At 53.7% G+C, this 26,025-nt stretch overlaps 1 protein-coding gene across 1 annotated transcript in view; it reads right to left on the reverse strand.

Annotated features, from left to right (window-relative positions):
- Positions 1–368: 368 nt before the first annotated feature.
- The window catches only part of LOC139240886 (kinesin heavy chain-like), an 89,532-nt gene continuing 63,875 nt past the window's right edge, over positions 369–26,025 (reverse strand). Inside the window, exons 20-25 of the mRNA XM_070869391.1 lie at positions 9,968–10,184; positions 8,131–8,284; positions 6,663–6,745; positions 5,296–5,323; positions 3,642–3,740; positions 369–688 (exon numbers count right to left, since the gene is read on the reverse strand). Of these exons, the coding sequence (XP_070725492.1) occupies positions 3,662–3,740; positions 5,296–5,323; positions 6,663–6,745; positions 8,131–8,284; positions 9,968–10,184 (561 nt within the window). The 3' untranslated portion in view covers positions 369–688; positions 3,642–3,661. The remainder of the gene's footprint in view (positions 689–3,641; positions 3,741–5,295; positions 5,324–6,662; positions 6,746–8,130; positions 8,285–9,967; positions 10,185–26,025) is intronic.

Raw genomic sequence — 26,025 nt, forward strand, 5'->3', positions numbered from 1 at the left:
AGGGGGCTGGAGGAGGTTACAGAGATAGGGAGGGGTGAGGAGGCCATGGAGGGATATAGAGGAGTGCAGACACAGCCTAATCCCAAGGATTCGAAGCCCATTAGCCGCAGATAACACAACTGTTTCTGCAGAGAAATTGAGAAAGACTTCAGCAGTTAAGTTGACCGTTTGGCCTCAAACCTCTTTCTGGCTCTCTACTTGAAAGATTTTAAAAAGTGAAAGTGTATTCATGCTTGGACAATCCTCAACCCACTCACACCCGGCCTCCGCCCCCCAAAATACTGGAAAGCCTATTTATAGGATAGAAAAGGGCATTTGTCGGTAAAGTACACCAGCGCTGGGAGTAGTCACAGACATGGACAGGGACAAGACACACACACACACACACACACACACACAAATAGCCAGGACAGATCAAGAAGGAACAGTTCCTTCAGCTGAACGTTGGTCGGGAGAGCTTGCAGAGAGAGGAAAGGGCAGTGTTGACGACAGCAGTTTCTCCTGTCCCATCCCCCGCGTGCACGCCCTCCACCCAAGGCTCGCTCGGTAAAGGGGGGCGACGCGGGGGGGAAGAGACGGGGAAGATGGGAAGAGTACAATTAATGACAGAGTGGGAGCCGCAGTCATTGTTCGACAGGTTCCAGGCCAGCGTCAATCGCTTGCTGCCTCAAAGCCTCCTCTCTGGCACCTGTGAAACAAAGAAAAAAATATTACACAAGGAGATACGAATGGAGTATGGCGGGATGGAGTATAAAAGCAGGGAAGTCTTGCTCCAGTTATACAGGGTATTGGTGAGGCCACACCTGGAGTACTGCGTGCAGTTTTGGTCTCCGTATTTACGAAAGGATAAACTTGCTTTGGAGACAGTTCAGAGAAGGTTCACTCGGTTGATTCCGGAGATGAGGGGGTTGACTTATGAGGAAAGGTTGAGTAGGTTGGGCCTCTACTCATTGGAGTTCAGAAGAATGAGAGGTGATCTTATGGAAACGTATCAGATTATGAGGGGGCTCGACAAGGTGGATGCAGAGAGGATGTTCCCACTGATGGGGGAGACTAGAACTAGGGGGCATGGTCTTAGAATAAGGGGCCACCCATTTAAAACTGAGATGAGGAGGAATTTCTTCTCTCAGAGGGTTGTAACTCTGTGGAATTCTCTGCCCCAGAGAGCTGTGGAGGCTGGGACATTGAATATATTTAAGACAGAAATAGACAGTTTCTTAACCGATAAGGGGATAAGGGGTTATGGGGAGCGGGCAGGGAAGTGGAGCTGAGTCCATGATCGGATCAGCCATCATCGTATTAAATGGTGGAACAGGCTCGAGGGGCCGAGTGGCCAACTCCTGCTCCTATTTCTTGTTCTTATGAAGCAGGAGCAGGAGGAGGCCATTCGACCCCTCGAACCAACTACATAATTCAGTGAGATCACGGCTGATCTTCTACCTCAACTCCACCTTCCTGCACTGCCCCCCATAGAGAATCATAGAACTAAACAGCACGGAGGGAGGCCATTCGGCCCATCGTGTCCGAGCCGGCCGACCAAGAGCTACCCAGCCTAATCCCACTTTCCCGCTCTCGGTCCGTAGCCCTGTAGGTTACGGCACTTCAAGCGCACATACAAATATGGTGAGGGTTTCTGCCTCTACCACCCTTTCAGGCCGTGAGTTCCACCCCAGACCCCACCACCCTCTGGGTGAAGACATTTCCCCTCAAATCCTCTCTAAACCTCCCCCCCAATTACTTTAAATCTGTGTCCCCTGGTTGTTGACCCCTCTGCTAATATCCCTCGATTTCCTCAATATCCAAAAATCTCTCGATCTCAGCCTTGAATATACTCAACGACTGAGTCTCCACAGCCCTCTGGGGCAGAGAATTCCAAAGATTCACCCCCCTCTGAGTGAAGTAATTCCTCCTCATCTCAGTCCTAAATGGCCGACCCCTTATCCTGAGACTGTGTGACCCCTGGTTCTAGACTCCCCAGCCCGGGGGGAAACACCCTCCCTGCATCTACCCTGCCAATCCCCCTCAGAATCTGGTCTGTTTCAATGGGATCACCTCTTATTCTTCTAAACTCGAGAATATCGGCCCAGTCTGCTCAATCTCTCCTCATAGGACAATCTCCCCATCCCAGGAACCAGTCTGGTGAACCTTTGTTGCACTCCCTCTACGGCAAGTATATCCTTCCTTAGGTAAGGAGACCAACCCTGTCAAGGCCCCGCATAATCTTATCATCATAGGCAGTCCCTCGAAATCGAGGAAGACATCTTGTACATTTCAATAAGTACACCTTATTGGGTCTGGAGTCACCTATAGGCCAGACGGGGTAAGGCCGGCAGATTTCCATCCCGAAAGGACATAAGTGAACTAGACTGGGTTTTTACGACAATCCTGTAGTGTCAGGGTCACCATTACTGAGCATCGAAGCACTGACCACACTCGACCAGCTCCGCTGGGCAGGGCCACATTGTCCGCATGGTCCCCAGACACGAGACTCCCAAAGCAAGCGCTCTACTCGGAACTCCTTCACGGGCAAACGAGCCAAAGGTGGGCAGAGGAAACGTTACAAGGGACCACCCTCAAAGCCCTCCCTGATAAAGTGCAACATCCCCACCGACACCTGAGAGCCCCTGGCCCAAAGACCAGTCCGCCCTAAGTGGAGGAAGTGCATCCGGGAGGGCGCTGAGCACCTCGAGTCTCGTCGCCGAGAGCGTGCAGAAACCAAGCGCAGGCAGCGGAAGGAGCGTGCGGCAAACCAGTCCCACCCTCCCCTTCCCTCAACGTCTATCTGTCCCACCTGTGACAGGGACTGTGGTTCCCGTATTGGACTGTTCAGTCACCTCAGGACTCGTGTTTAGAGTGGAAGCAAGTCTTCCTCGATTCCGAGGGACTGCCTGTGATGATGATGGTGATACTGAGATGAGCTTTTTAATCCCAGATTTATTTAATTAACTGAATTTAAATCCCTAAGGTGCCGTGGTGCGATTTGAACTTGTAAACCCCCTCACTCCCCGCCCGCCCCACACAGGTGCTGCATCTAGCTGATTCACAACACCCGCGTGCAAAACTACTCTACATTGGAGTTGCAGTGAGTTACCCCGCACGGGCAGTCTGCCGTAATAACGGAACCGGAATCTAGCAACGGAAACGGTCATCGTCATCATGGGCCGTCCCTCGGAATCGAGGGAGACTTGCTTCCACTCTAACAGTCCCTGTCACAGGTGGGACAGACAGTGGTTGAGGGAACGGGAGGGTGGGACTGGTTTGCCGCACGCTCCTTCCGCTGCCTGCGCTTGGTTTCTGCACGCTCTCGGCGACGAGACTCGAGGTGCTCAGCGCCCTCCCGGATGCACTTCCTCCACTTCGGGCGAACTGGTCTTTGGGCCAGGGACTCCCAGGTGTCGGTGGGGATGTTGCACTTTATCAGGGAGGCTTTGAGGGTGGTCCCTTGTAACGTTTCCTCTGCCCACCTTTGGCTCGTTTGCCCGTGAAGGAGTTCCGAGTAGAGCGCTCGCTTTGGGAGTCTCGTGTCTGGGACATGCGGACAATGTGGCCCTGCCCAGCGGAGCTGGTCGAGTGTGGTCAGTGCTTCGATGCTGGGGGTGTTGGAAATGGAGCACGGTAACAGAAGCAAAAGAATGGGGTACCTGCACTTGGAGCTTGGCCATTAGCTTGCAGCAGTTTGCTGCTGGAAAACGTAGAGTTTTGACTGGTCCTCGGCTTTGTAGCCACAGTGTGACTCGTTCCTGCAATCACAGAATCGTAGCATCACGCAGCGCAGGAGGATCCCACTGGGCCCATCGTTGCCCGTGCTGTGCCGGCTCTGTGACAGAGCGACCCAATCAGTCCCACTCCCCCCCCTGCCCTTTCCCCCACAGCCCTGTGAATTTTCCCCCTTCCAGTATTTACCCAATTCCCGGTTTGAAAGTCGCGATTGAATCTGCTCCCACCGCCCTTTCAGGCAGCGCGTTCCCGATCACAACAACTGGCTGCGTAAACACATTCTCCCCATCTCCCCCTCTGGTTCCATCGCCGATTATCGTCAATCTGTGTCCCTCTGGTTACCCCACCCTCCTGTCCTCGGGGAACAGCTTCTCCCCGATCTACTCCATCAAAACCCCTCCTGATTCTGAACCCCTCTATTAAATCTCCCCCTTAACCTTCTCTGCTCCAAGGAGAACAACCTCAGCTTCTCCAGCAGGGGTTAGATACAGAGTAAAGTTCCCTCTACACTGTCCCATCAAACACTCCCAGGGCAGGTACAGCCCGGGGTTAGATACAGAGTAAAGTTCCCTCTACACTGTCCCATCAAACACTCCCAGGGCAGGTACAGCACGGGGTTAGATACAGAGTAAAGTTCCCTCTACACTGTCCCATCAAACACTCCCAGGGCAGGTACAGCACGGGGTTAGATACAGAGTAAAGCTCCCTCTACACTGTCCCATCAAACACTCCCAGGGCAGGTACAGCACGGGGTTAGATACAGAGTAAAGCTCCCTCTACACTGTCCTATCAAACACTCCCAGGGCAGGTACAGGGGGTTAGATACAGAGTAAAGCTCCCTCTACACTGTCCCATCAAACACTCCCAGGGCAGGTACAGGGGGTTAGATACAGAGTAAAGCTCCCTCTACACTGTCCCATCAAACACTCCCAGGGCAGGTACAGCACGGGGTTAGATACAGAGTAAAGCTCCCTCTACACTGTCCCCATCAAACACTCCCAGGGCAGGTACAGCACGGGGTTAGATACAGAGTAAAGCTCCCTCTACACTGTCCCATCAAACACTCCCAGGGCAGGTACAGGGGGTTAGATACAGAGTAAAGCTCCCTCTACACTGTCCCATCAAACACTCCCAGGGCAGGTACAGGGGGTTAGATACAGAGTAAAGCTCCCTCTACAATGTCCCATCAAACACTCCCAGGGCAGGTACAGGGGGTTAGATACAGAGTAAAGCTCCCTCTGCACTGTCCCATCAAACACTCCCAGGGCAGGTACAGGGGGTTATATACAGAGTAAAGCTCCCTCTACACTGTCCCATCAAACACTCCCAGGGCAGGTACAGGGGGTTAGATACAGAGTAAAGCTCCCTCTACACTGTCCCATCAAACACTCCCAGGGCAGGTACAGGGGGTTAGATACAGAGTAAAGCTCCCTCTGCACTGTCCCATCAAACACTCCCAGGGGACAGTCAGTCACAAAGGCTGTCTAAAAGTGACTGCCTTGGTCCAGAAGGGACAGCTGACGTTTCGGACAGTCACGGAGCGGAGCATGGAAAGATCCCAGCGAAGAAGTCGCTCACCTGTTATCGTTGATATCGGTTTCGTTGCCTGTGTATGAGGGAAGATGGTGGGGAAGAGGCAGGAAGAGGGAGAGAAAGGGGAAAAAGAGAGAAAGGCAGAGGGTAATTAGCAAACTGAGAGAATAGTCCTCGAACTGCTGGGGTCCTTGCACCAGCCTGTGTTTTATACATCTCCTGCCTGGAGTACCTGCGTTAGCCTGTGTTTTATACGTCTCCTGCCTGGAGTACCTGCGTTAGCCTGTGTTTTATACATCTCCTGCCTGGAGTACCTGCGTTAGCCTGTGTTTTATACGTCTCCTGCCTGGAGCACCTGCGTTAGCCTGTGTTTTATACATCTGCTGCCTGGAGTACCTGCATTAGCCTGTGTTTTATACGTCTCCTGCCTGGAGTAGCTGCGTTAGCCTGTGTTTTATATGTCTCCTGCCTGGAGTACCTGCATTAGCCTGTGTTTTATACGTCTCCTGCCTGGAGTAGCTGCATTAGCCTGTGTTTTATACGTCTCCTGCCTGGAGTACCTGCGTTAGCCTGTGTTTTATACATCTCCTGCCTGGAGTACCTGTGTTTTATATGTCTCCTGCCTGGAGTACCTGTGTTTTATACGTCTCCTGCCTGGAGTACCTGCGTTAGCCTGTGTTTTATACGTCTCCTGCCTGGAGTACCTGTGTTTTATACATCTCCTGCCTGGAGTACTCGCGTTAGCCTGTGTTTTATACATCTCCTGCCTTGAGTACCTGCGTTAGCCTGTGTTTTATACATCTCCTGCCTGGAGTACCTGCATTAGCCTGTGTTTTATACATCTCCTGCCTGGAGTACTCGCGTTAGCCTATGTTTTATACATCTCCTGCCTGGAGTACCTGCGTTAGCCTGTGTTTTATACATCTCCTGCCTGGAGTACCTGCGTTAGCCTGTGTTTTATACATCTCCTGCCCGGTGAACCTATGCTAGCCTGTGTTTTATACAACTCCTGCCCGGAGAACCTACGCTAGCCTGTGTTTTATACATCTCCGGCCCGGGGAACCTATGCAAGCCTGTATTTTATACATCTCCGGCCCGGGGAACCTATGCAAGCCTGTATTTTATACATCTCCGGCCCGGGGAACCTATGCAAGCCTGTATTTTATACATCTCCTGCCTGGAGTACTCGAGTTAGACTGTGTTTTGTACATCTCCTGCCCAGGGAGCCTACAATAGTCTGTGTTTTATACATCACCTGCCCGGGGAACCTATGCAAGCCTGTGCTTTATACATCACCTGCCCGGGGACCTCTTGCTTTCCTGTCACCTGCTCTGTGGTGAGCGGAAATAGAACAAATTCCGAGGTCGCAGTCGCGGCAAGCGCATGAAACCCGGCCCAAAGGTTGCCCTCACCGTTGTCCGTGATCTGTTTTTGATACAGGTCGAAAGCATCTCCGGACGACACTGTTCCGCTTGAGCAGCTTCCGGTTAGAGAGCTGGGAAAGAGAGAGATATCAGACCCTCAGCACCATTCCCAATCCACGCACGCACACACACTCTCGCTCTCCCCCACTCCAGAGACAAGAGCCCATAACCTAGGCTGACATTCCCAGTGCAGTACTGAGGGAGTGCCGCACTGTCGGAGGGGCGGTACTGAGGGAGTGCCGCACTGTCGGAGGGGCAGTACTGAGGGAGCTCCGCACTGTCGGAGGGGCGGTACTGAGGGAGTGCCGTACTGTCGGAGGGGCAGTACTGAGGGAGTGCCGCACTGTCAGAGGGGCAGTACTGAGGGAGCTCCGCACTGTCGGAGGGGCGGTACTGAGGGAGCGCCGCACTGTCGGAGGGGCAGTACTGAGGGAGCTCCGCACTGTCGGAGGGGCGGTACTGAGGGAGTGCCGTACTGTCGGAGGGGCAGTACTGAGGGAGCGCCGCACTGTCGGAGGGGCAGTACTGAGGGAGCGCCGCACTGTCGGAAGGGCAGTACTGAGGGAGCCCCGCACTGTCGGAGGGGCAGTACTGAGGGAGCGCCGCACTGTCAGAGGGGCAGTACTGAGGGAGCGCCGCACTGTCGGAAGGGCAGTACTGAGGGAGCGCCGCACTGTCGGAGGGGCAGTACTGAGGGAGCGCCGCACTGTCGGAGGGGCAGTACTGAGGGAGCGCCGCACTGTCGGAGGGGCGGTACTGAGGGAGTGCCGCACTGTCGGAGGGGCAGTACTGAGGGAGCGCCGTACTGTCGGAGGGGCAGTACTGAGGGAGCTCCGCACTGTCGGAGGGGCGGTACTGAGGGAGTGCCGCACTGTAGGAGGGGCAGTACTGAGGGAGCGCCGCACTGTCGGAGGGGCAGTACTGAGGGAGTGCCGCACTGTCGGAGGGGCAGTACTGAGGGAGAGCCGCACTGTCGGAGGGGCAGTACTGAGGGAGCCCCGCACTGTCGGAGGGGCAGTACTGAGGGAGCGCCGCACTGTCGGAAGGGCAGTACTGAGGGAGCGCCGCACTGTCGGAGGGGCAGTACTGAGGGAGAGCCGCACTGTCGGAGGGGCAGTACTGAGGGAGCCCCGCACTGTCGGAAGGGCAGTACTGAGGGAGCGCCACACTGCGCTGTTGGACATATACTGCTCCGTGAAAATCACGTCTAATCAGCATTCAAGTGCTAAACCGGTTTTAGCACCGTTAGGCAACTTCAAATGTTGGTAATCAGCAATTAGGACCAGAATTGCTAAATCCAGACTTTCCACCTGGCGTGTCTTGTGAGCAAAGCCTGCCCTCACCCTTCCACCAAACGCACCCACTTTGCACCCACCCCCCCACCCGCCCTGCACACAAAGGGTTACACGTGAGAAACACCCTCCGCTTCCCCCCACACGCTAACCCCGCCACTTACTATTTGTTGGTGGGCAGCTCCGAGGGACCAGGCATGTATATCGAGTGGGAAGTCTGGAAGAGCGAGTTGCTGTAGGTGCAGGAGTCGGGGTGATGGGACCCGTGGGTGCTGACTGAAGAGCAGGCTGGGTGGTGCCCCGGACGGATAGGCTTGGCTGGAAAAGAAGGGTAAGTATCACAGTATCTCGCAGGGCAGAAGCCAGGCCGTTCGGCCCATCGGGCCCCGTACAGGCTCTCTGAAAGAACGATCCAATTAGTCCCACTACCCTCCCCCTTCCCCAGACATGTTCAGTCCCCTGTCGCCCGGCAAATTTTTCCCTTTTCACTATCGAATCTGGCCAGAGGAAACGTTACAAGGGACACCCCTCCGTGATAAAGTGCAACATCCCCACCGACACCTGGGAGTCCCTGGGCCCAAAGACCAGTCCGCCCTAAGTGGAGGAAGTGCATCCGGGAGGGCGCTGAGCACCTCGAGTCTCGTCGCCGAGAGCGTGCAGAAACCAAGCGCAGGCAGCGGAAGGAGCGTGCGGCAAACCAGTCCCACCCTCCCCTTCCCTCAACCACTGTCTGTCCCACCTGTGACAGGGACTGTGGTTCCTGTATTGGACTGTTCAGTCACCTAAGGACTCACTTTGAGTGGAAGCAAGTCTTCCTCGATTCCGAGGGGCTGCCTATGATGATGGTGATGAATCTGATTCCACGCGACAGCACAGAGTGAGGCCATTCGGCCCATCGTGCCCGTGCCAACTCTTTGAGTGCTCTAATTAGTCTTACACTCCACTGCCACCCCTCCCCCCATCCCCACAGTTCAATATCCTGGCCACGGCCACTGGCTAAAGAAAGACTTGCATTTATATAGCGTCTTTCACGACCACCGGACGTCCCAAAGCGCTTCAGAGCCAATGAATTACTTTTTGAAGTGTAGCCACTGTTGTAATGTGGGAAACGCCAATTTGCGCACAGCAAGCTCCCACTCACAGCGATGTGATAATGACCCAGATCATCTGTTTTTTGTTGTGTTGATTGAGGGATAAATTTTGGCCCCAGGACACCGGGGAAAAACTCCCCTGCTCTTCTTCCAAATAATGCCGTGGGATCTTTTAGCAACGTAGAAACACAGAAAATAGGTGCAGGAGTAGGCCATTCGGCCCTTCGAGCCTGCACCGCCATTCAATGAGTTCATGGCTGAACATGCAACTTCAGTACCCCATTCCTGCTTTCTCTCCATACCCCCTGATCCCTTTAGCCGTAAGAGCCACATCTAACTCCCTTTTGAATATATAACGAATTGGCCTCAACAACTTTCTGTGGTAGAGAATTCCACAGGTTCACAATTCTCTGGGTGAAGAAGTTTCTCCTCATCTCGGTCCTAAATGGCTTACCCCTTATCCTTAGACTGTGACCCCTGGTTCTGGACTTCCCCAACATCGGGAACATTCTTCCTGCACCTAACCTGTCCAATCCCGTCATAATTTTACATGTTTCTATGAGATTCCCCTCTCATTCTTCTCAACTCCAGTGAATATAAGCCTAGTCGATCCAGTCTCTCCTCATATGTCAGTCCTGCCATCCCGGGAATCAGTCTGGTGAACCTTCGCTGCACTCCCTCAATAGCAAGAATGTCCTTCCTCAGATTAGGAGACCAAAACTGTACACAATACTCCAGGTGTGGCCTCACCAAGGCCCTGTACAACTGTAACAGCACCTCCCTGCTCCTGTACTCAAATCCTCTCGCTATGAAGGCCAACATGCCATTTGCTTTCTTCACCGCCTGCTGTACCTGCATGCCAACCTTCAATGACTGATGTACCGTGTTGCTGTGTAGCACCCACACTTACCGATCTGAGCGGAGTGGGATCGCCTGGGTAGGCTCTTGGCGCGCACCACCTCCTTGATGCGGTCGACCTCCAGCTGGTAACGCTTACGGTCTTTCATCGCCCCCTCCTTGGCCTCCTTTAGTGCGCCCTCCAGTGCCTTGACTCTCTCAGCTGTAGCGCGAAGTCGTTTCTCCAGCTTAGGAAGCTCACAGCGCAGGTCTGCATTGTCACGTACCAGCTGCCGGAGGCCGGTCGAGTCATATTTATGGGTTAGAGAGAGAAACAGAGTCAGTCAGTCAGTCAAACCGCCCGTCACAAACCAACCAGGGAATCGAGAAACGGCCAGCAAGCTCTCGGCCCTTTCCGCAAGTCAATACCTTTCACTGCCGGCAGGGAGCTCTTCGTTTGTTTAAGGTGAGGGTGGAGGAGGAATTTCTTCTCTCAGAGGGTTGTAAATCTGTGGAATTCTCTGCCCCAGAGAGCTGTGGTGGCTGGGTCATTGAATATATTTCAGGCGGAGATCGACAGATGTTTGAAGTGCAGGGGGAGTCGAGGGTTTTGGGGGAGCGGGCGGGGAAGTGGAGCTGAGACCAGGATCAGATCAGCCGTGATCTCATTGAATGGCGGAGCAGGCTCGAGGGGCTGTGGTCCTATTTCTTATGTAACAGCCCAAAAAACCCAAACCCAAACCACTTTACAGTCTTCCGCACTTAATATCGACTTCAACAATTTCAGATCACAAGCACCGTCGCTCCCTTTTTGAGGGGGATATTAGCGGTTGGCAAAAATTCTGTCATTCCCATTTACACCTCTTCTAGATTCATCTTTCGTTTCTTTACTTGTCCCATTGCCATCTCCTTTCCCCTCGCATCATCATCCCCATCATGGATGCACCTGCGTGTCCAGCCAGCAGTACGGCCTCAATTATGACAGGCAGCTCCGGTTTATAAACCTGGGGGGCGTCAGGGCCGACATACGGGGGCTGCCTGTCTTTTACCAGGAACTCATCAGGGTCTGGAACAGAGTCGCCACCAAGCGGAGCTCTCTCCCCCGCCCCCCACCCCGTCTGGAGTGGCGGCTGTCCTTCGGGAACCGCTGTTCAGGAATCCGTACCTCCGCGAGCGCGGTTTAAGGTGGCAGACGGACGAGAGGGCTGTGGCCGGTGAGGTGACCAGGGTTAGGGACCTGCTCGATGGCGGAGGAGCCAAAGCCATCGAGTCGCTCAAAAACAGCGCTAGGCCCCAACTCCGATAGGTGTGTCGAGGAGGCTCGAGCACGTGGGGGGGCGATCCCGTCCGAACTGACCCCCGTCCGGACGGAATTCCTCAACGGCGCCAAGCCCCGAAACCTCCCTCGGGAACCGGCGCCTCACAACTTGAGCCTCCTCTGGGAAATCCCCTCCGTGCCTTTCAGTTCTGCGCGCGGAGGGAGGGGTTTCCTGTACGGGCTGCTCCTGCACACTCTCCACCTTGCCATCCTCGTCTGCCGTCCGGACACACCATGGCGCGCCATCTTGCTGTCCGGAGGAGGTGGGGGTCCCCAATGGAGTGCTCTCTACATGGGAGTCCTCCCGTTATTTATTGGGGACTTGGCCTGGAGGGTGGTGCACGGGGCAGTCCCCTGCAATCGGTTTTTAAGTCGGTTCACGGACTCCCGGGCCGCCTGCAATTTCTGCGGTCTGGAGGAGTCCGTGTTCCACGTGTGTGTTCGGTGTGTGAGGTTGCAGCCCCTCTTCCAATATTTGAAGGGGCTGCTCCTCAAATTCTGGCTGCACTTTAGTCCCACACTCCTGATCTTTGGGCCCCCTGTGCGGAGGGGAGCGGGCAGGTCCGAGGGCCTCCTCGTAGGACTGCTCCTGGGCACGGCCAAGGGGGCCATCAGCCGGTCCAGGCAGCGGGCGGTCGAGGGGGTCGTTCAGCCCGACTGCCTGCCTCTCTTCCACGGTTACATCCGAGCCAGGGTGTCCCTGGAGATGGAGCACGCGGTGTCCACCGGTACGCTCGCGGCCTTCCGCGAGAGGTGGGCGCCGGAGGGACTGGAGTGCATCATCACCCCCGGCAACAGGATTATAATTTGATCTGCAAAGTTCCCTGAAAGTTTTATTGTTAATTTGTAGGTTCTAGTGCCCTGTTAATAAGTTTATTTGTTAATTTAAAACAGTTGTAGAGCTGTTGAGTGGGAGTGGCTAAGCCAGTCATGTGATGTTCACAAGACTCAATAAAACCCCAGCCAGTTGGGTTCGGGGGATCCACGATGGGGCCAGGTGGTTGTGAGCCTGGTGGATGAACCGGTAATGTGTGGTGTGATTGTTAAACCTTTGCTAATAAACCAACTAGTTCTTAATATCAGAAAAAGCTGGAACTCTCAGGTGGTCAGTCAGCATCGGTGGAGGGAAACAGAGTTAGCATTTGGGGTCTGTGACCCTTTGTCACGTATTGCTATGAATTCTTAAACAAAGAACCCATGAAGCAAATACATTACACTACCTTTTTTCATTTGATCAGTCCTGCCTTCTATCAGCCCTTCCCTTTCGTTCCTTCCACCCAAAAAGTCATCGACCTGAAACATTAACTCTGTTTCCCTCTCCACAGATGCTGCCTGACTCGCTCGGATTTTCCAAAATGTTCCGGTTTTATTCCAACCAAGCCCTCTATTGCCATCCTTGGTTCCCCCTTGTACCCAGACCTTTCCGTCACTCCCAAACCCACCACCTCCACCGCCTCGAGGGACAAGGGCAGCAGGTGCATGGGAACACCACCATTGTTCCCCTCCGAGTCACCACACCATCCCGACTTGAAAATATATCGGCCGTTCCTTCATCGTCGCTGGGTCACAATCCTGGAACTCCCTCCCTAACAGCACTGTGGGAGCACCTTCACCACACGGACTGCAGCGGTTCAAGAAGGCGGCTCACCACCACCTTCTCCGAGGGAAATTAGGGGGATGGGCAATAAATGCCAGCGATGCACACATCCCGAGAATGAATTAAAAAAAAAAAATTGAATTGTGGCCTTTTGAAGAGACGCGCCAGTGATGCACAGTTTTGCCCGAGCAGCAGAATGATATGTCGTGCATGGCAGCATGTAGGGCCCCTTTCTTTATAAAGCCGCACGATCCATGAGCAATGCCACGGGAGGAGGGAGAGCCACCAATACATTCTTTTGCATTGAGCAATTTACAAAAGTAGTTGCAACAGCCCCATCCTCTGGCAGAAACAGGTCCACACAGAGCAGCGAGTTTTGCTTTTGGACTCAGCCGGGACGGAGGACTTAACTCCGATGTACCTTCCACAAGCGCCCGTACGGAAGCAAGGGGTGGGGAGGTCCGGACACCCAATCTTTCAGGATGTCACGAGCAGGGTGGGTAAGGGGGAACCAGTGGACGTGGTGTATTTGGATTTCATGAAGGCATTCAATAAGGTGTCACATAAGAGGTTACTGCACAAGGTAAAAGTTCACGGGGTTGGGGGTAATATATTAGTTAGCCAATCCTCTATCCATGCTAACAGAAAACAGAGTCGGAACAAATGGGCCATTTTCCCGTTGGCAACCAGTAACTAGTGGGGTGCCGCAGGGATCAGTGCTGGGACCCCAACTATATTAACGACTTGGAAGAAGGGACCGAGTGTAACGTAGCCAAGTTTGCTGACGATACAAAGATGGATGGAAAAGCAATGTGTGAGGAGGACACAAAAAATCTGCAAAAGGATATAGACAGGCTGAGTGAGTGGGCAAAAATTTGACAGATGGAGTATAATGTGGGAAATGTGAGGTTATCCACTTTGTCAGAAAGAATAGAGAAGCAAATTATAATTTAAATGGAGAAAAATTACAAAGTGCTGCAGTACAGTGGGACCTGGGAGTACTTGTGCATGAAACACAAAAAGTTAGTATGCAGGTAAAGCAAGTGATCAGGAAGGCCAATGGTATCTTCGCCTTTATTGCAAAGGGGATGGAGTATAAACACAGAGAAATCCTGCTACAACTGTACAGGGTATTGGTGAGGCCACACCTGGAGTACTGCGTGCAGTTTTGGCCTCCGTATTTAAGGAATGATATACGTGCATTGGAGGCTGTTCAGAGAAGGTTCACTCGGTTGATTCTGGAGATAGGGGGTTGACTTATGAGGTTAGGTTGAGTAGGTTAGGCCTATACACATTGGAATTCAGAAGAATGAGAGGTGATCTTATCGAAACGTATCAGATTATGAGGGGGCTCGACAAGGTGGATGCAGAGAGGATGTTCCCACTGATGGGGGAGACTAGAACTAGGAGACATAGTCTTAGAATAAGGGGCCACCCATTTAAAACTGAGATGAGGAGGAATTTCTTCTCTCAGAGGGTTGTAAATCTGTGGAATTCTCTGCCCCAGAGAGCTGTGGAGGCTGGGACATTGAATATATTTAAGGTGGAGATCGACAGATTTTTGGATGATAAGGGAGTAAAAGGTTATGGGGAACAGGCAGGGAAGTGGAGCTGAGTCCATGATCAGATCAGCCATGATCTTATAGAAATTTACAGCACGGAGGGAGGCCATTTCGGCCCATCGTGTCCATGCCGGCCGACCAAGAGCTACCCAGCCTAATCCCACTTTCCCGATCTCAGTCCGTAGCCCTGTAGGTTACGGCACTTCAAGTGCACATCCAAATGTGGTGAGGGTTTCTGCCTCTACCACCCTTTCAGGCCGTGAGTTCCGCCCCAGACCCCCACCACCCTCTGGGTGAAGACATTTTGTCTCATATCCCCTCTAAACCTCCCCCCAATTACTTTAAATCTGTGCCCCCTGGTTGTTGAGCCCTCTGCCAAGGGGAACAGGTCCTTCCTATCCACTCTATCCAGGCCCCTCATCATTTTATACACCTCAATCAGGTCTCCCCTCAGCCTCCTCTGTTCCAAAGAAAACAACCCCAGCCTATCCAATCTTTCCTCATCGCTAAAATTCTCCAGTCCAGGCAATATCCTGGTAAATCTCCTCTGTACCCTCTCCAGTGCAACATCCTGGTAAATCTCCTCTGCACCCTCTCCAGTGCAACATCCTGATAAATCTCCTCTGTACCCTCTCCAGTGCAACATCCTGGTAAATCTCCTCTGTACCCTCTCCAGTGCAACATCCTGGTAAATCTCCTCTGTACCCTCTCTAGTGCAATACCCTGGTAAATCTCCTCTGCACCCTCTCCAGTGCAACAGCCTGGTAAATCTCCTCTGTAACCTCTCCAGTGCAACATCCTGGTAAATCTCCTCTGTACCCTCTCCAGTGCAACATCCTGGTAAATCTCCTCTGTACCCTCTCCAGTGCAATCAAATCTTTCCTGTAATGTGGTATTACCATGTGACCTCACAGCTTCCCACAAGACCCATTCCATCAATGTCACGTCACATCACGTCACTGATGTTCTACTGGTTTATATCAGATTACACAGGATATACGGCACACTGGGTGTCCCTGTACACCAGTCATTGTAAGCAAACACGCAGGTGCAGCAAGCAGTTAGGAAGGCCAATGGTATGTTGGCCTTCATTGCAAGAGGGTTTGAGTACAGGAGCAAGGAAGTCTTACTCCAGTTATACAGGGCCTTGGTGAGACCACACCTGGAGTATTGTGTGCAGTTTGGGTCTCCTTACCTAAGGAAGGATATACTTGCCATCGAGGGAGTGCAGCGAAGGTTTACCAGACTGATTCCTGGGAGGGCAGGACTGTCGTATGAGGAGAGATTGGGTCGACTGGGCCTGTGTTCACTGGAGTTTAGAAGAATGAGAGGGGATCTCATTGAAAGGTATAAAATTCTGACGGGGTTGGACAGACTGGATGCGGGGAGGATATTTCCCCGGGGCTGGGAAGTGTAGAACAAGGGGTCACACAGTCTCAGGATACGGGGTAGGAAATTTAGGACCGAGATGAGGAGAAATGTTTTCACTCCGAGGGTGGTGAACCTGTGGAATTCTCTACCACAGGAGGCTGTGGAGGCCACGTCACTGAATATATTTAAGAGGGAGATAGAGAGATTTCTAGACACAAAAGGCATCAAAGGGGTATGGGGAGAAAGCGGGAATATGGTGTTGAGATAGAGGGTCAGCCATGATCATATTGAATGGTGGTGCAGGCTCGAAGGGCCGAATGGCCTACTCCTGCACCTATTTTCTATGTTTCTAAATACAATAAAGGCATCAGGTGACGAGGTCACCTGACAAAGTTCCTGTGTAATGGAACCATCTTGTAGTCTGAATATGTTGTGGTGTCGGAGACAAGATATCACATTGACGAATGAGGATACGATTATCGTGAAATTTCTGTTGGTGGATGATCCAGCCAACTGACCGAGATACTTTGAGGGCTTCTTTGTTTTGCAGAGCAGCTAAAATTCCAAGGTAAATTTCAAGCACACTTGGCTGAACTGAAGATGGCCACGCCGATGGGAACAACAGGGAGTTTGGGCGCGTTTCAATGCGAGCGGAAGACTTTCGAACCTCCCCCCTCAGTTGTTTGTTCACCCCTCTGGACTGTACGCATCTGTACGCCAGGTAGGGACTGTCTCAGGCCTGGCTGTCAAAGGGCCTGCCCGACCATCACACGTAAAGAATCGCCACTCGGGGTGGGGGCGAGAGGTGTTCGGAAGTGTCGAAAGTTACATGAGATCCTCTCCCACAGCGAGGGTTTGATGTCTTGAAGACGGGAGAGAGAGGCAACTTGCAGAAAGAAGGGAGAACAACAAAAAAATACTTTGAAAGGCATCAGTTTGACTCTTTTCAGGAAGTGAGAGAACCGGACTTCCTGGACATAACCATCCCTCTTTCCCGTGGAGAAGCATGCTTTAAATACCCAGGCGTTTAGTGCAGGGGAAGCGAAAATATAGCGCCTTTCACCACCACCGGACTTCTCAAAGCGCTTTACAGCCAATGAAGTACTTTTGGAGTGTAGTCACTGTTGTAATGTGGGAAACGCGGCAGCCAAATTGTGCACAGCAAGCTCCCACACACAGCAATGTGATAATGACCAGATCATCTGTTTTTTTGTTATGTTGATTGAGGAATAAATATTGGCCCCAGGACACCGGGGAGAACTCCTCCTGCTCTTCTTCCAACTAATGGCCGTGGGATCTTTTACATCCGCCTGAGAGAGCAGACGGGGCCTCGGTAAAACATCTCATCCGAAAGACGGCACCTTCGACAGTGCAGCGCTCCCTCAGTACTGCCCCTCCGACAGTGCGGCACTCCCTCAGTACTGCCCCTCAGACAGTGCGGCACTCCCTCAGTACTGCCCCTCCGACAGTGCAGCACTCCCTCAGTACTGCCCCTCAGACAGTGCGGCGCTCCCTCAGTACTGCCCCTCCGACAGTACGGCGCTCCCTCAGTACCGCCCCTCCGACAGCGCGGCGCTCCCTCAGTACTGCCCCTCCGACAGTGCGGCGCTCCCTCAGTACTGCCCCTCTGACAGTGCGGCGCTCCCTCAGTACTGCCCCTCCGACAGTGCGGCGCTCCCTCAGCACTGCACTGGAGTGTCAGCCTAGATTTTTGGTGCTCACGTTCCTGGAGCGGGACTTGAACCCACAACCTTCTGACTCCGAGGTGAGAGAGCTACACAGTGACTTGCAGATGACACTAAAAGGACATGCCTTATAGAAAATCCCACAACACACACTACCACCCCCCAACCACAGCCAACCCAAACTAGTGAACTTTCAACCTCCAGTCCTAATCAAGGCAGAGCAGTCCAGCACAGCAAGCAAACAGATATCTCAGCCAATAGCAGGTCATGCATGTTAACAAGGCCGCTGCTGTGATGTGTGTCGAGCAAACAGTGATCGAGTGGGGGCAGTGAAGGGGAACGGAGAAAATCTTAACTGGGAATAGAGTGGGGCACCTATTCTAAGTGGCAATGTGGAATTGGCTTCCCTTGGCCTTGATACAGAGGAAATACTTGCCTGAGATGTGGTGCTACGAAGGTTCACTAGGCTGATTCCTGGGATCAAAGGGGTTGTCACATGAAGAGAGGTTGAGTAGATTGGGCCCAGCCTCCCTGGAGTGTAGCAGAATGGGAGGTGACCTCAAGATTCTGAGGGGTGATTGACTTGCCTCGGAGGAGTTAGAAGGTGGTGGGTTCAAGACCCACACCGGAGACTCAAGCCCATAATCCAGGATGACACTCCCGATGCTATTACCGAGGGAGTGGCGGGCTGTAGGAGAGGCAGTACCGAGGGAGCGCCGCACTGTCGGAGGGGCGATACTGAGGGAGCGCCGCACTGTCGGAGGGGCGGTACTGAGGGAGCGCCGCACAGTCGGAGGGGCAGTACTGAGGGAGCGCCGCACTGTCGGAGGGGCAGTACTGAGGGAGCGGCACGCTGTTGGAGGGGCAGTACTGAGGGAGCGGCACGCTGTTGGAGGGGCAGTACTGAGGGAGCGCTGCACTGTCGGAGGGGCAGTACTGAGGGAGCGGCACACTGTTGGAGGGGCAGTACTGAGGGAGCGCCGCACTGTCGGAGGGGCAGTACTGAGGGAGCGGCACACTGTTGGAAGGGCAGTACTGAGGGAGTGCCGCACTGTCGGAGGGGCGGTACTGAGGGAGCGCCGCACTGTCGGAGGGGCGGTACTGAGGGAGCGCCGCACTGTTGGAGGGGCGGTATTGAGGGAGTGCCGCACTGTCGGAGGGGCGGTACTGAGGGAGTGCCGCACTGTCGGAGGGGCGGTACTGAGGGAGCACCGCACTGTCGGAGGGGCGGTACTGAGGGAGCGCCGCACTGTCGGAGGGGCAGTACTGAGGGAGTGTCGGAGGGGCGGTACTGAGGGAGCGCCGCACTGTCGGAGGGGCAGTACTGAGGGAGCGCCGCACTGTCGGAGGGGCAGTACTGAGGGAGCGCCGCACTGTCGGAGGGACGGTACTGAGGGAGCGCCGCACTGTCGGAGGGGCAGTACTGAGGGAATGCCGCACTGTCGGAGGGGCAGTACTGAGGGAGCGCCGCACTGTCGGAGGGGCAGTACTGAGGGAGCGCCGCACTGTCGGAGGGGCAGTACTGAGGGAGCGCCGCACTGTCGGAGGGTCAGTACTGAGGGAGCGCCGCACTGTCGGAGGGGCAGTACTGAGGGAGCGCCGCACTGTCGGAGGGGCAGTACTGAGGGAGCGCCGCACTGTCGGAGGGGCAGTACTGAGGGAGCGCCGCACTGTCGGAGGGGTGGTACTGAGGGAGCGCCGCACTGTCGGAGGGGCAGTACTGAGGGAGCGCCGCACTGTCGGACGAGATGTTGAACCAAGGTCCCGGCCTGCTCTCTCGGGTGGCCGTAAGGGATCCCACCAGTGGCGGGGAGGGTGCACGGGATGGTGAAAATCAGTCAACAAAGAATGAAACAGGATCCATGATACCGCCGTGCACACACACAATGTTTTCGCGTCTTGACATCTCAACACAAAGCCATAGCGGGGTGGAGGGGAGGGGGAAGGAAGGAAGGAAAGGACAAGACTAGGAGGGGTGGGGGGGGGGGGGGGGTGGAGGGGAAAGAGAGAGGTACCTTGTTGTGCCAGAGCATCACCTGGAGTCGCGGGGTGTGGGGGGGGGGGGGGGGGCGGGGGGAAAGAGGGGGTGAGCGGAAAACGGGACAAAAAAGATAGAAGGAAGAAAGAAAAAAAAAGGAAGAGTAAAGGATCAGGCAGATATGGCTAACAGCAAACAGAATATAGGCCACACCCAAAAGGAAACACAAATGCAGCATTGGCTGAGATGGAACGCAACAAAATTTGGACGCCTCTCCAGCCTCCGCACCAATAAGCAACAGAATTGGGAGTTTGGGGGAGGAAGAGAAGAGGGTAAGGGGATGAAATTTGGTTGGGGGGTTGGTAGGGTTTGCTGAGGGTGAATAAATACTTGCCCCCTCCAACCACTCCGCACCTACAGCGGTCAAGGCGCAGGATACCAGGCTGCCCCGCGCCACGTTTGACAGGGTGCCCGGTCAAGGGCTTGTGCCGATCAGCCCATTACCAGTCCCCGAGAGACCGACAGCTTTACCCAACCTTCCCCCTCCCAGCCCATCCCGCGCCGTCCGAAATTCTCCCCCCCCCTAGATGGACTCGGGGGAGGCGTCAGCCTGGGATCCGACTCCGAGACCAACCCCAGCGCGCGATGGAGACAAATTATTCGGAGCAGGAGTCGGCCATTCGGCCCCTCGAGCCTGCTCCGCCATTCAATGAGATCACGGCTGATCTTCTACCTCAACTCCACTTTCCCGCCCCATCCCTCGATTCCCTTAATATCCAAAACTCTATCGATCTCAGCCTTGAATATACTCAACGACTGAGCCTCCACAGCCCTCTGGGGCAGAGAATTCCAAAGATTCACTCCCCCTCTGAGTGAAGACATTCCTCCTCATCTCAGTCCTAAATGGCCGACCCCTTATCCTGAGACTGTGTGACCCCTGGTTCTAGACTCCCCAGCCCGGGGGGAAACATCCTCCCTGCATCTACTCTGTCAATCCCCCTCAGAATTTTATACGTTTCACAATGAGATCACCTCTCGTTCTTCTAGACTCCAGAGTATGGGCCCATTCTGCACAATCTCTCCTCACAGGACAACCCTCTCATCCCAGGAATCAATCGAGTGAACCTTCGTTGCGCTCCCTCCGAAGCAAGAATGAGCCAGACTGACAGGAGATGGAGACAGCTGAGAATGGCCAATCATCACCCATCCAAACATCAAGACCCTCTCCCCAACAGTCCACTCCATTGGACAGCTCCAAGGTTTTGTGCTCCCACTCCCCGACCCAGACAATTCCCCGCCAGCATCATTCCTTGGGCGAGGAATTTCCGCAAAGCAGCTGCAAATCCCCCTTGACCCCAGTCTTACCCAATGCCCGCCCTCCCTACGGTCATGGTTGGGTATAAGAACATAAGAAATAGGAGCAGGAGTCGGCCATTCGGCCCCTCGAGCCTGCTCAGCCATTCAATGAGATCACGGCTGATCTTCGACCTCAACTCCACTTTCCCGCCCGATCCCTCGATTCCCTTAATATCCAAAAATCTATCGATCTCGGCCTTGAATATACTCAACGACTGAGCCTCCACAGCCCTCTGGGGCAGAGAATTCCAAAGATTCATCACCCACCGAGTGAAGAAGTTCCTCCTCATCTCAGTCCTAAATGGCCGACCCCTTATCCTGAGACTGTGACCCCTGGTTCTAGACTCCCCAGCCCGGGGGGAAACACCCTCCCTGCATCTACCCTGACAAGCCCTGTAAGAATTTTGTATGTTTCAGTGAGATCACCTCTCATTCTTCTAAACTCCAGAGAATATCGGCCCAGTCTGCTCAATCTCTCCTCATAGGACAATCCTGCCCCAATCCCAGGAATCAGTCTGGTGAACCTTCGCTGCACTCCCTCTATGGCAAGTATATCCTTCCTTAGGTAAGGAGACCAAAACTGTGCACAATACTCCAGGTGTGGTCTCACCAGGGCCCTGTATAACTGCAGTAAGACATCTTCACTCTTATACTCAAATCCTCCTGTAATAAAGGCCAACATACCATTTGCTCGAATCACTTGCTGTACCTGCAGGTTAACTTTCAGTGATTGGTGTACAAGGACAGCCAGGTCCCTCTGAACACCGACATTTCACAATCTCTCACCCTTTAAAAGATAACTTCACATTTCTCCACATTATATTCCATTTGCGGTGTTCTTGCCCACTCACTTAGCCTGTCTCTATCCCCTTGAAGCCTCTCTCACAACTTACATTCCCACCTATGACATTGTGTTGCCTAATTAACCTATCCCATTCCCCTTCACAGCCATTTTACTCTTGTCTATCCGACCCCCTCTCAGTTGTCTCTTTTCAGTGATGATGACCTTAAGTTTACGTGGAACTACATAGAATGTACAGCACAGAAACAGGCCATTCGGGGTCTATACTCCACACCAGCCCCCTCCCACCCCTCTCCATCTCACCCCATCACCATATCCTTCTCTATCTTTCTCGCTCATGTCTTTATCCAGCTTCCCCCTTAAATGCATCGATACTATTCGCCTCAACCCCTCCCCTGTGGCAGCGAGTTCCACATTCCCACCCTGCTCTGGGTAAAGAAGTTTCTCCTGAATTGCCCTGTTGGATTTCTTGGTGACTATCTCACACTGATGGGCTCCCCCAGTTTTGCTGTTCCACCACAAGTGGAAACACTCCACTCCGGAGGGAGGAAATTGCAGTCGGTCACAGCGCCCCGGGAAAAGGTCGGAACAGGGGCGCTGAAGGGGTTCGGAGCCCGTGAGCACCGGCACTTGAGCACATCTCCGGCATGCCACACTCTCGGATTTGACAGCGATGCGATATTTGCTTGTAGCGCCCCCATAGTGAAGCCGGCAGACAAAGCCTGGTGTGCAGAGCAATCCCGGGGCGTTAAGGGAAGGAACGATTGAAAAAGCTAAGAGAAATTCATGTTTTTGATTTTCTTTTGCGATTCACCTTGAAGAGGGAGGCCACTAAGATCCAGGTTGGTGATTGGAGCGGGGGCAGGTACAGCAGGAGGGGCGAAGGAGCGGCGAGAGATTGTAGAGGGATGTGATCAGGGCCCAGGAGAGGTGTGTGTCTGTGCGATATGTGTGCGCACTGGGTCCGTGCAGCAGAGCAGGTCTCCAGTCGTCCTGGTTAACCCTTGCCCCTGGACCAAGACCTCGCTCTGTCAAGCCCCGTGTGGTGGCTGGTGTGCAACGGTCACCCCACGTTAAAATAATCCACCCACAGGCATCTTTCACCCTTCAGGATGTAGTTCGGGATCTGGAATATTAGCTCCTTCATCGAAACACCTGTGAACTCATTCCTCTTTGATGTGAAAGCAAGCCATCCTCGCTTCGAGGGACTGCCTATGATGGTGAAGACTTTATTGGGAATGGTTTTTTTGCAAGAAGGCCTCTCTCAGGAAGCTCCGAAGCCGGCTCTTTAGCAACAGGATATTCAGTCGCTCACCAGACCTAGCGCCCTAAGGGAGATGTGGAATGGCCATTTGTATTCTGCCCCACACTCAGGGCGTGGCAACCGAATGTTTCGGCTGCCCATCGCAAACCATTTTCCAATCGAATTTCCAGCCCTTTGCGTCTACTCTATCAAAACCTCTCCTTACTCTCAAAAAAATCTGCAAAAGGACACAGACAGGCTAAGTGAGTGGGCAAAAATTTGGCAGATGGAGTACAATGTTGGAAAGTGTGAGGTCATGCACTTTGGCAGAAAAAAAATCAAAGAGCAAGTTATTATTTAAATGGCGAAAGATTGCAAAGTGCTGCAGTACAGCGGGACCTGGGGGTACTTGTACATGAAACACAAAAGGTTAGTATGCAGGTACAGCAAGTGATCAGGAAGGCCAATGGTATCTTGGCCTTTATTGCAAAGGGGATGGAGTATAAAAGCAGGGAAGTCTTGCTCCAGTTATACAGGGTATTGGTGAGGCCACACCTGGAGTGCAGTTTTGGTTTCCGTATTTACGAAAGGATATACTTGCTTTGGAGGCAGTTCAGAGAAGGTTCACTCGGTTGATTCCGGGGATGAGGGGGTTGACTTATGAGGAAAGGTTGAGGAGGTTGGGCCTCTACTCACTGGAGTTCAGAGGTGATCTTATCGAAACGTATAAGATTATGAGGGGGCTCGACAAGGTGGATGCAGAGAGGATGTTTCCACTGATGGGGGAGACTAGAACTAGGGGGCATGGTCTTAGAATAAGGGGCCGCCCATTTAAAACTGAGATGAGGAGGAATTTCTTCTCTCAGAGGGTTGTAAATCTGTGGAATTCTCTGCCCCAGAGAGCTGTGGAGGCTGGGACATTGAATATATTTAAGGTGGAGATAGACAGATCTTTGAGCGATAAGGGAGTGAAGGGTTATGGGGAGCGGGCGGGGAAGTGGAGCTGAGTCCATGATCGGATCAGCCATGGTCGTATTAAATGGCGGAGCAGGCTCGAGGGGCCGAATGGCCGGCTCCAGTTCCTATTCCTTATGTCCTTATTAAATTAGGTCACCTCTCGGCTTCCTCTTTTCAAGAGAAAAAGAGAGACCCCCACAGCCTGTTCATCCAAGGTGTTCCAAGTTGGTCAAGGACACTAAATAACCTAACACGCGAGAGCAACCTCATATGCTCCACTTTACACCATCGTCAGGGACTTGAGCCTGGTTTCAGATTGGTCCAGGAGCAAGGGTACTGTTGAAGAGTGTTTGCCAACCCTTTCTTGCATTGCCCTGGATCCTGCAGCAATTGAGGATTAATTGCCCAGGTATTAAAAAAAAAAATCACCCATTTCTATTTCTCATCTACATGCTGCCCCTCGATGACAACAACGTGTATTTATATAGCGCCTTTAACGTAGTAAAATGTCCCAAGGCGCTTCACAGGCTGGTTATAAGACAAAAATTTGACACCGAGCCGCTCAAGAAAAAATTACGTCAGAGGTTTAGGGACGGAGTTCCAGAGCTTGGGGCCCAGGTAACAGAAGGCACGGCCACCGATGGTGGAGCGATTATAATCAGGGATGGTCAGGAGGGCAGAATTAGAGGAGTGCAGACATCTCGGGGGGTTGTGGGGCTGGAGGAGGTTACAGAGATAGGGAGGGGTGTAGGGGCTGGAGGTTACAGAGATAGGGAGGGGTGTAGGGGCTCGAGGAGGTTACAGAGATAGGGAGGGGTGCAGGGACTGGAGGTTACACAGATAGGGAGGGGTGTAGGGGCTGGAGGTTACAGAGATAGAGGGGTGTAGGGGCTGGAGGTGGTTACAGAGATAGGGAGGGGTGTAGGGGCTGGAGGTTACAGAGATAGGGAGGGGTGTAGGGGCTGGAGGACGTTACAGAGATAGGGAAGGGTGTAGGGGCTGGAGGTTACAGAGATAGGGAGGGGTGTAGGGGCTGGAGGAGGTTACAGAGATAGGGAGGGGTGTAGGGGCTGGAGGTTACAGAGATAGGGAGGGGTGTAGGGGCTGGAGGAGGTTACAGAGATAGGGAGGGTTGTAGGAGGCTGGAGGTTACAGAGATAGGGAGGGGTGTAGGGGCTGGAGGAGGTTACAGAGATAGGGAGGGTGTACGGGACTGGAGGAGGTTACAGATATAGGGAGGTGTGTACGGGCTGGAGGAGGTTACAGAGATAGGGAGGGGTGTAGGGACTGGAAGTGGTTACAGAGATAGGGAGGGGTGTAGGGGCTGGAGGTTACAGAGATAGGGAGGGGTGTAGGGGCTGGAGGAGGTTACAGAGATAGGGAGGGGTGTAGAGGCTGGAGGGGGTTACAGAGATAGGGAGGGGTGTAGGGGCTGGAGGGGGTTACAGAGATAGGGAGGGGTGACGGGACTGGAGGGGGTTACAAAGATAGGGAGGGGTGTAGGGGCTGGAGGAGGTTACAGAGAAAGGGAGGGGTGTAGGGAGCTGGAGAAGGTTACAGAGATAGGGAGGGCTGATGGGGCTGGAGGGGGTTTTAAAGATAGGGAGGGGTGTAGGGGCTGGAGGAGGTTACAGAGAAAGGGAGGGGTGTAGGGGCTGGAGGGGGTTACAGAGATAGGGAGGGGTGTAGGGGCTGGAGGGGGTTACAGAGATAGGGAGGGGTGACAGGGCTGGAGGGGGTTACAAAGATAGGGAGGGGTGTAGGGGCTGGAGGAGGTTACAGAGAAAGGGAGGGGTGTAGGAGCTGGAGGAGGTTACAGAGATACGGAGGGGGCGAGGAGGCCAGGGAGGGATTTGTAAACAAGGATGAGGATTTTGAAATCGAGGTGTTGCCTAACTGGAAGCCAATGTTGGTCAGCGAGCACGGGTGGTGATGGGTGAGCGGGACTGGGTGCGAGTTAGGACACGGGGCAGTGAGCACGGGGGCTGATGGGTGAGTGGCACTCGGTGCGAGTTAGGACACGGGGTCAGGGAGCACAGGGGGTGATGGGTGAGTGGGACTGGGTGCGAGTTAGGACACGGGGTCAGTGAGCACGGGGGGTGATGGGTGAGCGGGACCCGGTGCGAGTTAGGACACGGGGTCAGTGAGCACAGGGGATGATGGGTGAGTGGGACTCGGTGCGAGTTAGGACACGGGGTCAGTGAGCACAGGGGGTGATGGGTGAGCGGGACTGGGTGCGAGTTAGGACACGGGGGCAGCGAG

Source organism: Pristiophorus japonicus, chromosome X, assembly GCF_044704955.1.
Source record: "Pristiophorus japonicus isolate sPriJap1 chromosome X, sPriJap1.hap1, whole genome shotgun sequence".
Classification (NCBI taxonomy): domain Eukaryota; kingdom Metazoa; phylum Chordata; class Chondrichthyes; family Pristiophoridae; genus Pristiophorus; species Pristiophorus japonicus.